The 14,587-nt window shown below is 50.1% G+C and overlaps 1 protein-coding gene across 1 annotated transcript; it reads right to left on the bottom strand.

Annotated features, from left to right (window-relative positions):
• Nucleotides 1-993: 993 nt before the first annotated feature.
• Cacng1 (calcium voltage-gated channel auxiliary subunit gamma 1) lies at nt 994-13,474 on the bottom strand. Its single transcript, XM_041636173.1, has 4 exons — nt 13,240-13,474; nt 3,422-3,496; nt 2,053-2,190; nt 994-1,609 (listed from the first exon to the last, which is right to left on the bottom strand). Exons 1-4 carry the CDS (start codon nt 13,472-13,474, stop codon nt 1,383-1,385), a joined length of 675 nt encoding a protein of 224 aa, XP_041492107.1. The 3' UTR covers nt 994-1,382.
• Nucleotides 13,475-14,587: the final 1,113 nt, after the last annotated feature.

The raw sequence follows: 14,587 nt of genomic DNA, 5'->3' as shown, positions 1-14,587 counted from the left end.
TAAGACTTATTTATGGACACCGAGATTCAAATGGCATCCACTTTTCATGTCATGAGATACTCTTCACATGCATGGCAAGTTTTTGTGATGTCTGTCGAGCTGTAAAAACCACCCCTGTGTTGCAGGCTGCACAAGAAGTTATGTGCCCCCTGGCAACTCTGCCAGCTCCATGCGGGACTCCAGTGTTCACTGCAGGGACTGCAGAGAGTCCTCCCTGTCGGCCAGTCAAGCCTGGCTTCTGTTTCTGGAGGCCAGGTTCAGTGCAGCAGGGTTCTGAGGAGTGTTTAAACCATGGTGCCACGTATGCGTGGGTGCTAAGTGTCTGTGAAGCCCTGCTTCTTAGGTTTGGTTTTGTTTTTTGTTGGTTTGTTTGTTTGTTTTCTGTTTTTCCAACAAGATTCTGGCTTCAAAAGCTAGACTGAGACCGTGGAGCTTCAGTGCTGAGAGGGGCTGGATGATTCTAGAAATAACCCCTCCTATTTTTAACACCCTTGCCCAAGTCACAAGGTTTCTAGTTTCATTCCAAACAATTCCAGAGCTCAGACATTCGAGTTGGAATTCAGAACCTCTAAGCTATCCCCACCTCGCTTCTCAAAGTCCTCAGTGCCCAGGCAGTGGGCCTCTACTTTTCTAATGCTGCGACGACCCTTTAATGCAGTCCCTCATGTTGCGGTGACCCCCCACAACCATACAATTGTATTTGTTGCTACTTCATAAGTGTAATTTTGCTACTGTTAGGAATCATGATGTAAGTATCTGATATTCAGGTTATCTGAAAGGTGACACCCAAATGGGTTGTGACCACACAGGGTGAGAACCGCCACCACGGAGGGATAATCCTACCTTTTCTCTTCCAGGGTTTAGGGTGCCAGGCCTATGGCCAGGAGTCTCAGCAATTGGTATGCAAGGCACAAGAGAAAAAGGAAAGTTTTTTTCCTGAGATCTTTTATTTCAAACCACAGATTCTATCCAGTTAAAAATGTCTGTTGGGGATCTTGGAAGCCAAGGAGGGATGTTCGGGTCACGGAAGAGGATTTTATATCATGGTAGAGGAGAGTGGGGGAGGAGCTGGCTCCGGACGCTGGCGCTGTTGAAGCTCAGGCCTGGTGAATGAGTACAGGCTGTCCTTGGGAGGTTTCTAAAGAAAACCAGACCAGTTCTTCAAAGACAACAGGCATGGCAGGCAAGCCTGAACTGGGGCAGGCGTAAGAAAGAGCCCCTTCAAACACCTGCCTGCTTCCTCTGATGCCGGGCAGGTCTCCGTTCATGTCCCTGTGCAGGGGAACTCAGAGGAAGAGGCATGACAGTCAAGGGACCAGGGCAGATGTAAAACGCCTTCCTCGCCTCTGGGAGACTCCGGTCTGGGCTCGATCTTCCCAAAGCTAGTGTTCTGGCTCAGCATCCATGCAGGACTCCCAGGGGTTCTGGGGCATCCGAGGCAGGGAGAAGAGCAGAAGGAACAGCCCACCGAGGAAGAGCAGGGTGAACGCAGCGCAGGCACAGGCGAAGGACCATGAGTAGTAGTACTCGATCCAGACGGTGTCCTCGCTGTCAATCATGCGCTTCACCGATTGCCTCATGACCTCCACAGAGACAATAAGGCAGAGCCCTGGGGACAAAGCCAGGAGTCTCAGTGACTGATAGTGCTCCCGCTGCCACCACAGTCCTCCCCCAACCTCTGTTCCCTGCCATTGACCTGGTCCTGAGAGGAAAATGCTTCTAGATGGTTCTAACTGGGAATCTGCAAAAATGATCCATGTCTGCCACTTCCCACAATGCACTTCCCACGTCCTGCAGGAGGTTAGCCAGAGACTGGCCACATTTCCTTCCTTCTTTGTTAATTGCTTTCTGGGGCGGTTCCTCAGTGTTTCTCCTAAGCGTAGTGTCATTGTGGGGGGGGGGGGGGGGGGAAGAAACAAAGCAAGCTTTCTCCCTCGCATCCTTCCCGGGATCACCAGTGTTCAGATTTTGATCCTGCATGGAGCCTGAGCATGGAATGGGGAGCCCTAAGGACTCCCCCTCACACCCAGGCACCGCAGGACCCCACTCTACCTGCAAAGGCATAGAACATGGATGCTGGCCTCAGCAGATAATCACGCTTATTCCCAAAGGATAGAAACGCGCAGATGGAGCCCACGATGATGAAGCCGAGGCTGAAGATGGCAATGGCCGCTGCTGAGATGCTGTACTCTGCAAAACAAAGGGAGCCTCAGAAGCAGAGCCTTTCCGGGCACTTCTTCCTGTCAGGGGGTTTAGTGAGCTCCCACAGCCTGGATTCTCATTTCACACCTGACTGAGGCCCACCCCCTTTCTTACCCTTCCCAGTTCGGTGCTGTGAAAGAGCGAGGCCAGGTGCCAACAGGATGGAATCACCTGTGTCTTTCCAGGCGCAAAACTGCAAGGTTCCCTGAGGCAAAGACCTCCAAAAGAGGCAGGACACCCTGCGTCTAGAGATGTCCCTAGAGCCAAGCCTTCCTGAGTGACAGACGGAAGGAGGCACTGAGCTGTAGGTGGTCTGTCTTAGATTGACAGGGGGACTCTGGGAGATTGACAGGGTGTGGGTGTTACCTAGCATGGGAGTGTGGGTGAGGAGGATGTGAGTGGGTTGCCTAAGAATCCATCAGAGTATGTGCCCGTGTCTGCACGTGAGAAGTGTGTGTGTGTGTGTGTGTGTGTGTGTGTGTGAGAGAGAGAGAGAGAGAGAGAGAGAGAGAGAGAGAGAGAGAGAGAGAGAATCTACTGGCATATGAGGATGCTCGTGTGTGCTTTTCTCCTGAGGCTGTCAGCACTTATAAATACCTCACATATGAGGATCTGTCTGTGAGTGCGTGCATGCATGCGTGTTCCTGCATTAAGGCTGTCAGTGTGTATGTGTGCCTTGTGCCTGAGGACCTGTTGGTGTGTGCACGTGACTACATGTGAGGGTCTTCTAGCATGTGTGTGTCTGTGTAAGCTCTGGTACCCTGTGTGGCCACCTGCTCCCACACAGCCCAGGCCCTTCCTGCTGATGTGGTCTCTGAGTTCCGTTGGTGAAGGGCAGGAATACCATGTGTCCTCAGCTCCGGGAGGACTGTTAGTAAAGGAGGGGAGGACAACCAACTGTCGCCACAGAGACTCTCACCCACCCACCCCATGGTCCTGCTCCAGCACTGTGAGCTGTACCACTTCCTTCTTCTTCTGGCTCTGCGGGCTGGAACATGTTCCTGCGGCAGCTCACAGCCTGCCAGCAAGTCTACACCAACATGTGTGCGCTGAGTACCTGGACCCAGAACTGCTTGTGTGTGCAGGGGATGCGACAGGGTACCAGCCTCCAGCTGCTTTCCATCCCTAGCGGGAGTCAGCACGTCTCTGCCAGTGACTCCTAACCCAGCAGTTGGTGACGGAAGTGGCTTCCCGCCGCCCCTGCCTTCCAGGGCCTCACCTTTCTGAGTGGTGAATTCAAAGATCTCTGAGCTCTCTCCTGGGTTGAAATGCCTGAAGTAGGAGCAGTTCTTGTCTGTGAAGGAGACAGTCTGTGAACTGGTGGAAAAGGTGGGTGTCTCCCCACAGGGCATGCAGGGGCCTATGACTGCCTATCTTCCCCACATTCTGAATCTGGGCCAAACATTTCCCTGACCTTTAGCAAGCCATTTCAGCAGATAAAGGATGCTGGGACAGCATTAGGAAGTAAAGGATGATGGATTCTCAAGATAAACAGCACGTAAGCCCTGAGCCAATTAGGCAGTTGGGGTAACTGAGACCCAGGCTCAGTATTGTTCCTGAAGTGGGGGCCATGCATACTTAGCAAATAACCAGTCAATAATCTTGGCGTGTGGATCTCTCTCCTGGAGTCCCTGGGCAATGCCTAGAGGCTAGGGGTTGTACTAAAACCCTCATTTCACAAGAAAGCCTGCCACAGCATGGAATTATCCAAGGGAAATGTTAGCAATGGTGATGCTGAGGGACCTTGGATTAAGCCAGAAGCAGACCTTTATCCTCCGTTTGCAGCGGGACCTGGGGAGCAGTCGGTGTCTTTCAAAAGATTTCCGGGGGCTAGGGAGATGGTTCAGCTTGCCACACAAGCATGAGGATTCCCGGCAATCATGTAAAAAGCTGGGCAAGGGGATGTGTGTCTGCAGACCCAGTCCTGGGGAGCGGATCCCTAGAACTCACTGACAAGCAGTCCAGCCAATTGGTGAGCTCCAGTCCAGCGAGCGACCTTATCTCAGAAAGCAAGGCGGAGAGCGATTGAGGAAGATACTAGATGCCAACTCCTGGCCTCCACAAGCACATACATCCAAGTGTGTGTGAACCCCACAATGTACACTCTCGGGGTGGGGGGAAAGAGAGAGGTGGGGGAGGGAGGGAAAGGGAGAGTCCTTTCCAGAAGATTCGGATGCTCATCCAGGTTGACCGCCCCAGCTCTGCCCTACAGAGGGCTCTTCTGCCTGTCACTTCTTCAGACCCTCGTGACCTGAGTCATGCAGACCCCAGACAAAACATCCCCTAGCAAGCTTCTTGGCCACTGAGCACTGTCATGAAGCCATGTGGACAGTTAGACTTGAGACTAAGATGTTAAGGGCAGCAGGGGAGGGGCGCATTGTAAATACAGTCATGGGGATCTTATACACGATTCTACTTCCAGCTTTCTCCTTTACTTTTCCCCATTAGTCTCTTTCACAACTTGACAAGGCACCAAAGTATAGTTGTGGTCTTTATTGAGCACATTCAATATTCTTTACCCATGAATTACTCAATTAGGAAGTATACAAATGGGTTATTTTGCTTTATTTCATGTTTGGTTGTTTGTTTTCGAAACAGGGTCTCACATGGCTCCGGCGAGCCTTGAATTTACGCTCTATCCAAATGTAGCCAATGATATCTTGAACTTCTGATTTGTCTACCTCCACCTCCCTAGCGCTGGGGCTGCAAGTCCTTGCTACCACTTCTGGTTTGTGTGGTGCTGGGGGTGGAGCCCAGGCTCTGTGCGTGCTCTCCCAACTGCGTGACACCCTCCTCCCTATTTTCTGTTTCTTAAGAAAACTAAATTAGGTTTTTTTTTATTTATGTGAGGCCTCACCTTGGTGTTTTTTTTTTTTTCTCTTGTGTTTCTGTCTCCTTTATTGTAAAAAAACAGCTCTGCTTTTAGTTTCAATGGCATTGAGTGTGGATTCAGTTTCCCTTCTAGGCCACAGTGGAAAGCTCATTCCCTAAAGACTGGTGCCCAGTTCCTTTTAGATATGTACCTGGAGGCTGCCACCATCGTGGCTTTGAACGGAATGAAGGCTTTCTTCTGTCTGGCTACATCATTTTACTGCGACTTAATCCTGTCCCTCTCCGGGCCTCCTCAGTTCAGTCGCTGCCTTTCCCAAGGCCCAGGACCAGGACGCCTGGAGATGGGGTCTGGCCTAGCAGCAGTGACTGTTCCTGGCAGCAAGCTGCCTTTCCCCAAGCTTCTATATTTAAATCCCTTTTCTTTTGAGCCGAGCTACCTGGGGTGTCTGAAGACCAGCGGTGATGTCAGACTCAACACTGTGCTTTTTCCCTCACAGCGGCCCTGGCTATTTTAAAGCATAATGCAACCCTCTTATATTCATGAGATCAGTAGCTGTAGATGCACTTGAATCACTGCCTCAAAACAGCTCACGCTATGTGACACGTCTCCCTGGGTCTCCCTCCGGACAAAAGGACATTTTCTGTTTCGTTCTCTAAGGGCCAATTTCAGTTGCCATTGAAAACCCTCCAAGAAGAATCAACTGAATTCAAGTGCATTTTCATGGTCAGCTGCTTTCCCAGCTCCTCTCTGCCTGTGAGTTAAGAGCCTTCAGAGTGAGGACTGGGAGGTACAGGCAGCCTGGAGAGATGGTGACCACGGATGATTGACCCTTCTGGGTTGCAGAGGCAACTCTTGCATGGCATGTCGGGAAGTCAGTTGCCGTCAGATAAATGCCAGGCCCCACTCAGGGTGGACAGTGATGTACAGACAGACATTCTGGATATCAGGACAGAGAAGTCTGAATCCAGGTGCACTAGAATAGCCTGCATACCTTGGGGGTGAGGCAGGTGTCCCTGGGATGACTCTTTCCCTTGGTTAGTATACGAAACGTCTCTTCCTCCTCCTCCATTCAACACTCTCACATGTGGATGATGGGATAGGGAGCATTAGGACTACTGGAAGCCTCAGTTTCTCCCCAATATCCTCAACTTTGCACCAGAGGACAGACAGGTTGACCTGTCTTCTCTCTTGAGCTTGGCACACAAAGAAGGCCCACGTACTTGGCTTTCAGAGGGCTTCCTGGGGGAGAACACAAATCCCTTCAGAGTCCCTGTGGGCTCCAAAGATGGAGCAACCACACCAGACATCAGTCTCATTCAGAACCAACCAAGCCAGCACCTTTAGAGGACAGCACAGGGGCCCACAGATGGGCATGCCTCACGTGACTTAGTTTTTCACACCTTTGCCGCATTGATGGATGGTAGTGTTTGGGAAACTCAGCATTAAAAGAGTCTAAACCAGATGGCTAAGTCGGCAAAGTGCTTGCGCATGAGGACCTGAGTCCCATCCTCAGCACCTTCAGGGCTGGGGTAGTGGTGCAGTTGGTGACCTGCCCTTGTGATGCCAAGCTGGAGGGTCAGAGACAAGTGGATTTCCAGGGCTGTCAGACAGTCAGACTAGCTAAACTGGTGAGCTCCCAGGCTCAGTGAGAGACCGTGGCTCAAACAATAATGTGGAGACTAACGGAGACACCGTGTGCAGCCCTTTGACTGTCATGTGAACTTGCACACACACACACACACACACACACACACACACACCATCTGAAGCAGGCCCTAAGTGGGCCATTTGTTCACAGGTAGGATGATAGGGACAGTCCTGTGTACAATACAGATTCCGAACTCTCCTGCTTCTGCCTCTCCGACGTCATTTCTTGTCTCCAATACCAGGTATAACACCTTTGTATAGGTTCAGGGGCTCACACTCTGATTTGATGAGCCTTGTCCCCTTGCTGTGCAGACACAGACACTGATTTAGACCAAGTAAACAGAGGTCCAGTTCCAAGAGGATCCAGGACTGTGATCGGGGGTCTGAGGTCATTGTCATCTCTTTTGTCTCTGAAACTGGCTTATAATGATTCTGAGATTTCTTTTTCTACAAAACTCAGTGGTGTAAAAATGTGAACCGGGCTATTTCTTAAAAATACACACAGCCAGGTGTGATGACATACACAAATGGGCAGACAGAGACAGGCAGATCTCTGTGAGATCCTGGCCAGCCTTGTCTACATTGTGGCCCATTTTATTGGTTAGAGGATAGGTGGGAGGGGTAAACAGAACAGAACGCTGGGAGGAAGAGGAAGTGAGCTCAGTCTCGATAGTTCTCCTCTTGGGAGCAGACGCCTGAGAGAGACGCCATGCTCCTGGCTCCTGGGCAGACGCACGCTATGAAGCTCCGACCCAGGATGGACATAGGCTAGAATCTTCCCGGTAAGCGCACCTAGGGGCGCAACACAGATGATTAGAAATGGGCTAAATTAATATGTGAGAATTAGCCTAGAAGAGGCTAGATCGAAATGGGCCAAGCAGTGATTAAAAGAATACAGTTTGTGTGTTGTTATTTCGGGCATAAGCTAGCCGGGCAGGCGGCTGGGGTGTTGGGGAGGCAGCCCCGCCGCCCCATATTACTACAGAGGAGAGATGTGTGTGTAGAGAAACGGGCTGCTGGGGCTACCCTAGAGAGGCAGAACTTGAAAGAAACAAGGGCAGGGAATGGTCCTTCTGGGGCTTCCCAGCTGATCCATGATCTCCCCTGGAAACTGGGGAAGCCTCTCCTTTCGCTCAGGAGGCATTGGAACCAAGCTTCGGTGCTGATTTTGTACAGATCAGAATTTCTCTTGCTCTTTGTGGACAGTGGAGAACTCACACGAGACATCTTATCCTGCCCACCCTGTGAGGAACCTCCAACACATCATGGCAGAAAGAGTTCTAGTGAAACTGCCTTGTATCAGCTCTCGGTCTGGCTGTCTCTGACCATGTCTTATCCTACATGGGACTCCTTGTGGCCTCTTGAGTCAGAAGGCTTTAGGAGTTGTGTATGTACATCGGACGTTATGGGATGGTTCTGGAAAGCAAGGGAGCTATGGATTTAAGACCTGGGTGTTGAACCTCTCCTTGTTAGGTAGCTAGCCTGGGGAAGGCCATGCTACCTTTAGTGTTCCTCCTTGTCAAGTGAAAACCATTTGTAGAACAAAAACCTCTATGATACAGTAATTAAGAAAGTGAACATAATAGGCAAAAGTCTAGGGACAAATTCTTGCTTGTCAATCACATAGCCACACTGAAATTATCTGTCTCCTCTGAGCTTCATTTTCCTTATCTGTGATGTGGAATGAAGATGAATGTATGGGTCTTCTGCAAGTTTCTGTGAGATTAGATGAGCTGGTGTAATTGTGTGTTGCATAGGCAACCTTGTCATTGTGTAAATGTTATGGAGTGAGTGTACAAACACCAACTAGGTTAGCTATGACATCACCATGTGGTATAGTCCCACAAGGTCATTCCTTTTAATAGGCTCCATCGTTGACCAAAATATTGATGTATGGGATACAGCTGCATATGTATGGCCTCCCATGATCTCCAGGCTTCTATGGTGTCTGGGAAAAAGAATCTGTTTATCTTATTAAGAAACTCATGAGGGGTTAGAGAGACGGCTCAGTGGTTAAGAGCACTGGCTGCTCTTCCAAAGGATCAGGGCTCAATTCCCAGAATCTGTATGGCAGTTCACAACTGTCAGTAACTTCAAGACCTGACACCCTCACACAGACATTCATGCAGGCAAAACACCAATACATGTAAAATAATAATAATAAAAGGAATTTCATGTGTGTGATAAGTGGTTGTGCTGGTCAGTTTTATCTAACTTGATACAAGCTAGGGCCACCTAGGAAGAGAGACTCTCGACTGAGAAAATGCCTCCATTAGATTGGCCTGTGAGCATGTCTGTGAAGTATCTTCTTCCAACTCTGGCTCCAGGAGAATTGTCTTGGTTAATGTTGGATGTGACAGGGCACAGTCTACTGTGGGTAGTCCCGCCCTGGGCATGTGGTCCTGGGTTGTATGGGAAAGCAAGCGAGCAAGCCACGGAGATCAAGCCAGAAGGCAGCATCCTTTTCCGTGGCCTCTGCTCACTTCCTGCTTCTGTGTTGTTGCCTTGAGTGCCTGTCCTGGCTTCTCTCCATGAGAGATCGTAACTGGACGCTGAAATAAACCCTTTCCTCCCAGAGCTGTTCTTGGTTAGTGTTTTGTCATAGCAATAGAGAAACAACCTGAGACAGTTTCCTTTTTCTGTTGCTGGGAAAATTGGGTTGGCTCAGAGTTCTGGGTCATAGTAGGGAAGTTGGAAAAGCAGGGATTTGAAACAGCTCGTTACACCCATAGTCAAGAACAGAGAGCGATAAAGTAATGCGCCTTTCATAGGCACGTCACACACCAACCTAGTATAGATGATTCCTCTTTGAGGCTCTCTCTCAGGTAATTCTAAGCTGTGTCAAGTAGACAAATCAAAGTCGTCATAACCATGGCTTCCTTTCTGTTTTTAGCATTCTCTGTATCTTTCACCAGGTTGGATATGATGTATGTAGGTCTAGATTTCTCCAAGTTTATACTCCCTAGAATTCATTGAACTTCATGGATTTGTAGGTTCATGTTTTTCATCCAGCGTGGGAAGATTTAGCCATTATCTTTCCCAAAGAGTTTTTCCTCCTTTTCCCCTCTGTTCTTCCAGAGACTCCCGTGACGTATATGATGGTGTCTCACATGTGTCTGAGCCGTTGCCCCTTTCCCCCTTCCTGTTACTCTGCCTGGAGAATCTCCATGAGCATTTTTTAAAGCTCATAGACTTTTTCATTTGCTTGCTCAGGCCGGGCTTTGAGTCCCTCTAGTGAACTTTCTACTTTAATCATTGTCCTTCTCAAAAGGGTTTCTATTTGATGTTTAAAAACTAATTTCTGCCTCTTGATTGGTATCTATTTCATGAGGGCACCCTCCTCCTCTGCCATTCTTTAGATATGGTTTCTTTCAGTTCTCAGAACACATTTGAAACTGCTAATTTAAAGTCTTTGTCTAACTGGGGCTGGTGAGCTGCCTTAGCAGACACTGGCCAGCAACCTGATGATTTGTGTATGGTCTCCAGAACCCACGTGGTAGTAGGAGAGAAGTGACTTCCTCAAGTCATCCTCCGACACGCCTCCAGAAACAAAACAGCAAACAAATAAATGTAATAAAGTCTTTGTCCACATCTAGACATTCCAAAGGCTCATTCCAGTTTGTGGATTTCCTCTTCACATATTATCTTCATATATTATCCACGTCATCTTAGTACTCTGCATAGTTTGTTTTCTGTTTTTTTTTTTTTTCTTGTTTGCTTTTGAGAAAGGGTCTCACTAAACTCCCTATGAAGATCAGGCTGTCCTGAAAGACACAGATATCCTCTCCAGGGTGGGGGTCAAAGGGGTGTACTCAATGGCTGGTAGTTTTTAAATATGTACACAACAAGGCAATTTGGGAAACCTGGCTCTCCTTCCTGAGGCTTGTTCCTGTTGCTGTGTTTGAGCTAATCTTGTGATGTCTATATTCTTAAGCATGAAACCTCTGCTCTCTTGGGTTGACCATCAGTTAACAGAGATATTCTAACAAGCAAGGAGCCCATTCATCCCCCAGTCACAGTTTTGCAATTAAGGACTTTTGCAAAAGGACAAAAATGCAGTTAACAACAGGAGAGGGACTCTGTAAGGGTCCAACCTTATTCTGTCTCTACAGTCAGCCAGACAGGTTCTTGGTTTTCCTTTGTTTTACTGAGGAAGTAGCTTCCAGGCACACAACAGAAGAGAGGAAATTAAAGTACCCTAAAACTCACTGTTTCCACGGGCAGGGGTGGTGCACAGCTTCAATCCCAACACTCAGGAAGCAGAGGCAGGCGGATCTCTGTGAGTTCGAGGCCAGCCTGGTTTACAGAACAAGTTCCAGGACAGCCAGTGCTACACAGAGAAACCCTATCTTGAAAAAAAAAAAAAACAACCAACTAACCAAACAAAAATTTAGTTACTTCTCTCAAGTCTCCTGCTTTTCTTGAATAAGCACTTGCCAGGTTGTTCTAAGATTTAGGCTAATTTCCAGAGTTCTGAAAAATAAAGAATCTTTCCCCCATTCCCAGCATCGTCATTGTCATCACCGAGGGCGAAGACGCAGCGGGGGAGGGGTTGTTTCTCCCTCAGTTTTTCTTTCTCATATCACCCAGAGTTAATACACAGCTCCCTACATGACTCTGCCTTATTATTATAGTTGCTGATAAGTGAGAGGGCTCTGTGTGAACCCTCTTTCAGAAAAGATAGTTCCCGGGGAGCACAGAAAAGGTGGACGGGGAAGGAAAATGATGTCTGCTTGAATGCAGGAGCAGCATCGAGAGGACAGCTGGGGGAGGTCAGGTTCTGTGTCACAAGTGTGGGCAGTATGATTCACAGCTGATGGGGCGAGAAGGCAGACAAACAGACTCCGCTTAGGCCCCAGGCCAAGCCTTGCCTGTCAGTCCCCTGAGGCTGGTGTTCTCATCAGCTTGTCTCCGCACAGACCTGGCTCATCTGCTCTGACTTTAAAAGGCACAGGCTCGAAGGACAGGTGGACAGAACCACAGTGTCCCTCCACACACACGGTCCCTGGAGAAGCTGCCTCGCCCTGCCTCGCCCTGCCCTGCCCTGCTCTGCCCGGGGAGTTGGCGGAGGATACACCTGTTTACAAGTGTGGAGAGTAGCCAAGGGGTGTGGGCATCAGGCTATGCGACTGATAGCCTCCAAGCACATGTTCCTGCTCATCAGGCCCGCCACCCCGAGACTCTGTGTTTCCAAGACAGCTGAGTGGTTACAAATCTCTGGTTCCCCAGCAATGATGAGTGACACCCGCCCAGGTTTTCCCCGAAGCAAGAGCTAAGGAAGAGGGAGGAGAAGAGAAGGAGGGTGAGCTCTTTACTCCACATGCAGACTGCTGAGGATTTGAGACCTAGGACTGACCACTCGAGTGGCAAGCGTGAGGCAGGACATGGAAGGAGTCATTCTGAGCATCAGGATGGGAGCCACACATGCTGTGGTCCACAGAGGCCTTGGAGACGCTGTGAGCTCTAGAAGTGATCCTACTGTTTCAGACAGGCGAAGCAGGGGCTGAGATGGGCGCTGTCCTGTCTGAAGAGCCCTTCACAGGGCTAAGGGCGTAGCTCAGATGGTAGAACCTTTGCCTAGTAGTCACTGGGTTCCATCCCCAGCATTCTATAAACCGACTAGACAGCTAGCTCAAGATGCTATGTCAACAAGAAAAAGTCCTTTAATGGTTAACGGTGTAATGGGTAAAAGGCAGTGGGTAATGACGGCAAGAGCCTGGGCCTCTTTTCTCCCTGGCATGTTCTTTCCCATCATGTATCGTCTGCTTGCTCCAAATCCCGGGGGCTCTACACTGACAAGATAGAGACACATCACACCAATGCCTGAGCTCCCAGGCCAGGAACTTGCAAGCTGTGGGTAGGGAATGGAAGAATCGCAACAACCGCTATGGAAGGGAACCCTGAGGATCTGAGTGATGGGGACTAAGGGAGAACCCGTCATAGGACCACAGGCCCTAAGAAGGCATCCATACCACATTTGCTTCACAGCCATGCAGCCGCCTTCCCCAGCACCCTGACCCCCGAGTACCCCCGCTTAGTTTCATGCTCTGCCGTTAGCCACGTGAAGTTCTCAGTACCTAAGAAGAAGGAACCTGGTGTATCCTATTTGTAGGGCTCGACAGACTAGGTGGTAGTCTTATCTGTACTTTTGCTAAGAGGTTGAGGAAGGCGCCAGCCTGCCCCACACGTTCCTTCCAGCCTGAGGTGTTAGGGTCACCAGCTTGTCCGTACAGGGAGAGAATGGATCCGAGATGCCTCTGAGTATCAACTCTGAGCATCCGCCGCTGGAGCCAGAAGTCCCGGGTCTGGTAGACCAGCAGTTTCGGGAATCTCTTAACTCTAGCAACCTGCACTGCATCAAGAGCCCAGGCCTCACAAGATGGACCTGGACACAAACACCCTCATCTTCCACCTTAGTTCTAGCAGTAAAAATTACCCCAGGTCACTCCCATCTGTTCCCGTGCTGGAAAGACTGGCAACAGCTCTGTTTGCGCAGGCAACTTATCTTGGGGTCTTGGAAGGACGAGAGATGGAAAGAGGGAGAACGGGGAACTTACCTCCCGACAGCGTAATGCGTTCGCAGTTTTTGTCTTCTTTGTCACGCACAGCGACGCGCGTGGTGCAGATCCTCCAGAGGCCAAAGTGGGCCGCCTCGCAAGTCTCGTTATGGTGCTCCAGGTGTGGGCTCAGCAAGGCCCAGTGGTCGGTCACCACAGCCACCATGGCCAGCACTCCTCCCACCAGGATGAAGAAGAGGGTCACACGTACCTTCAGGGTTTTGGTCTGTGACATGATGGTGGCTGAGGTGTGGGTGCTCTGGGCAGGGGGCAGCAGGGTCTCCCAGGGAAAGGTGACAGCTGGCTAGCCGGTGGCAGCGGCTATGGAGTTGGGAGTGGAAGCTAAGTTTAGTGTGCCTGGCTGAGCCAGAGTGGGCTGGCCTTGGGACTGAGAGACACTGGGCCTTTGGAGCAGCTGCCCAGGCGCGTCAGCGGCCTGAGGGAGGCTTCTATTAATGCTTGCCCCTAGGCGTGTCACTGAGGATACCTTCTGCTCAAGTTTCAGGGCTTTTCTCCCATCTGGGGGCTAGAAATATCCTCCCCCCCCAGGGTGAGGGAGAAAGCACTAGATAGTGGCTTGAGAGGTCTACAGAGCAGACTTGGGGTGTGTGTGCGAGTGTGTGTGGGCAACAGGTTCACTAGATGTGTGGGTACTCAGGACCATACGGCATTACCGTGTAAGGGTAGGGGACCCCATGGGTCACTGGCCTCACAACTTTCCTGTCTCACGCTGCCAAGGCAGTCACCAACACCAGTAGACATGAAGAACACAGGAAACTGTCTGGAAGACACCAGAAGAAACTCCTACAGTGTTCACCCACCAAGCAAGCACTGTAGTGGCAAGTCTTACCTCATCCTCCTCCTGCAGCCACCTCCAACTGGCCTGAGCCCAGCTTGAGAAGTTTGCTTCTTTTTCTACCATCATCTGCAGCTGGGACCAGAGGAGCCGCTGGGGCTGACCAGTCCCTGCACCTCTCTGCCGTTGGCACCCAGCTGTCTGCAGCACAAGAACAGACTAGTGGGCGAAGAGGCCATGAACTAGACTGAAGCCATTTCTTTGCACTGTTTTCAGTTTCGTTCCTTGGCAGAGGCAGGAGAGAAAGGTTTTCTATTATGCTCCCCTCACTGCTTTTCTTTCTTGACACTCTCATGTAGCCTAGGCTAGCCTCAAACTTACTGTGTAGCCAAGGAGTCCTCTTTGTCTCTGCCTCCCAAGGGCTGGGGTAACTGGCACGTGTCACCATGCCAGTTGAGTGGTTGACGCTCAAGCCAGGGCCTTGTGCATGCCAGGTAAGCACTCTACCAGCTGGTTTATGTCTCCAAGCCATTTCACTTTCAAACAGTAGGA

This window comes from Microtus oregoni, unplaced genomic scaffold (genome assembly GCF_018167655.1).
Source record: "Microtus oregoni isolate MIOR12 unplaced genomic scaffold, Mior012 000048F_ref0000485, whole genome shotgun sequence".
Classification (NCBI taxonomy): Eukaryota; Metazoa; Chordata; class Mammalia; order Rodentia; family Cricetidae; genus Microtus; species Microtus oregoni.
Note: the sequence above shows the minus strand (reverse complement) of the source record. Positions and strands in the feature narration are given on the sequence as shown.

Bases quoted from the DNA above. Each gene is read 5' to 3' on its own strand.
- Cacng1 (XM_041636173.1), bottom strand. From the start codon at position 13,474: ATGTCACAGACCAAAACCCTGAAGGTACGTGTGACCCTCTTCTTCATC. The intron at 3,497-13,239 runs GTAAGTTCCCCG...TCTCCTTCACAG, and splicing joins ACGCATTACGCTGTCGGGAG to ACAAGAACTGCTCCTACTTC. The intron at 2,191-3,421 runs GTGAGGCCCTGG...TTTGTTTTGCAG, and splicing joins TGAATTCACCACTCAGAAAG to AGTACAGCATCTCAGCAGCG.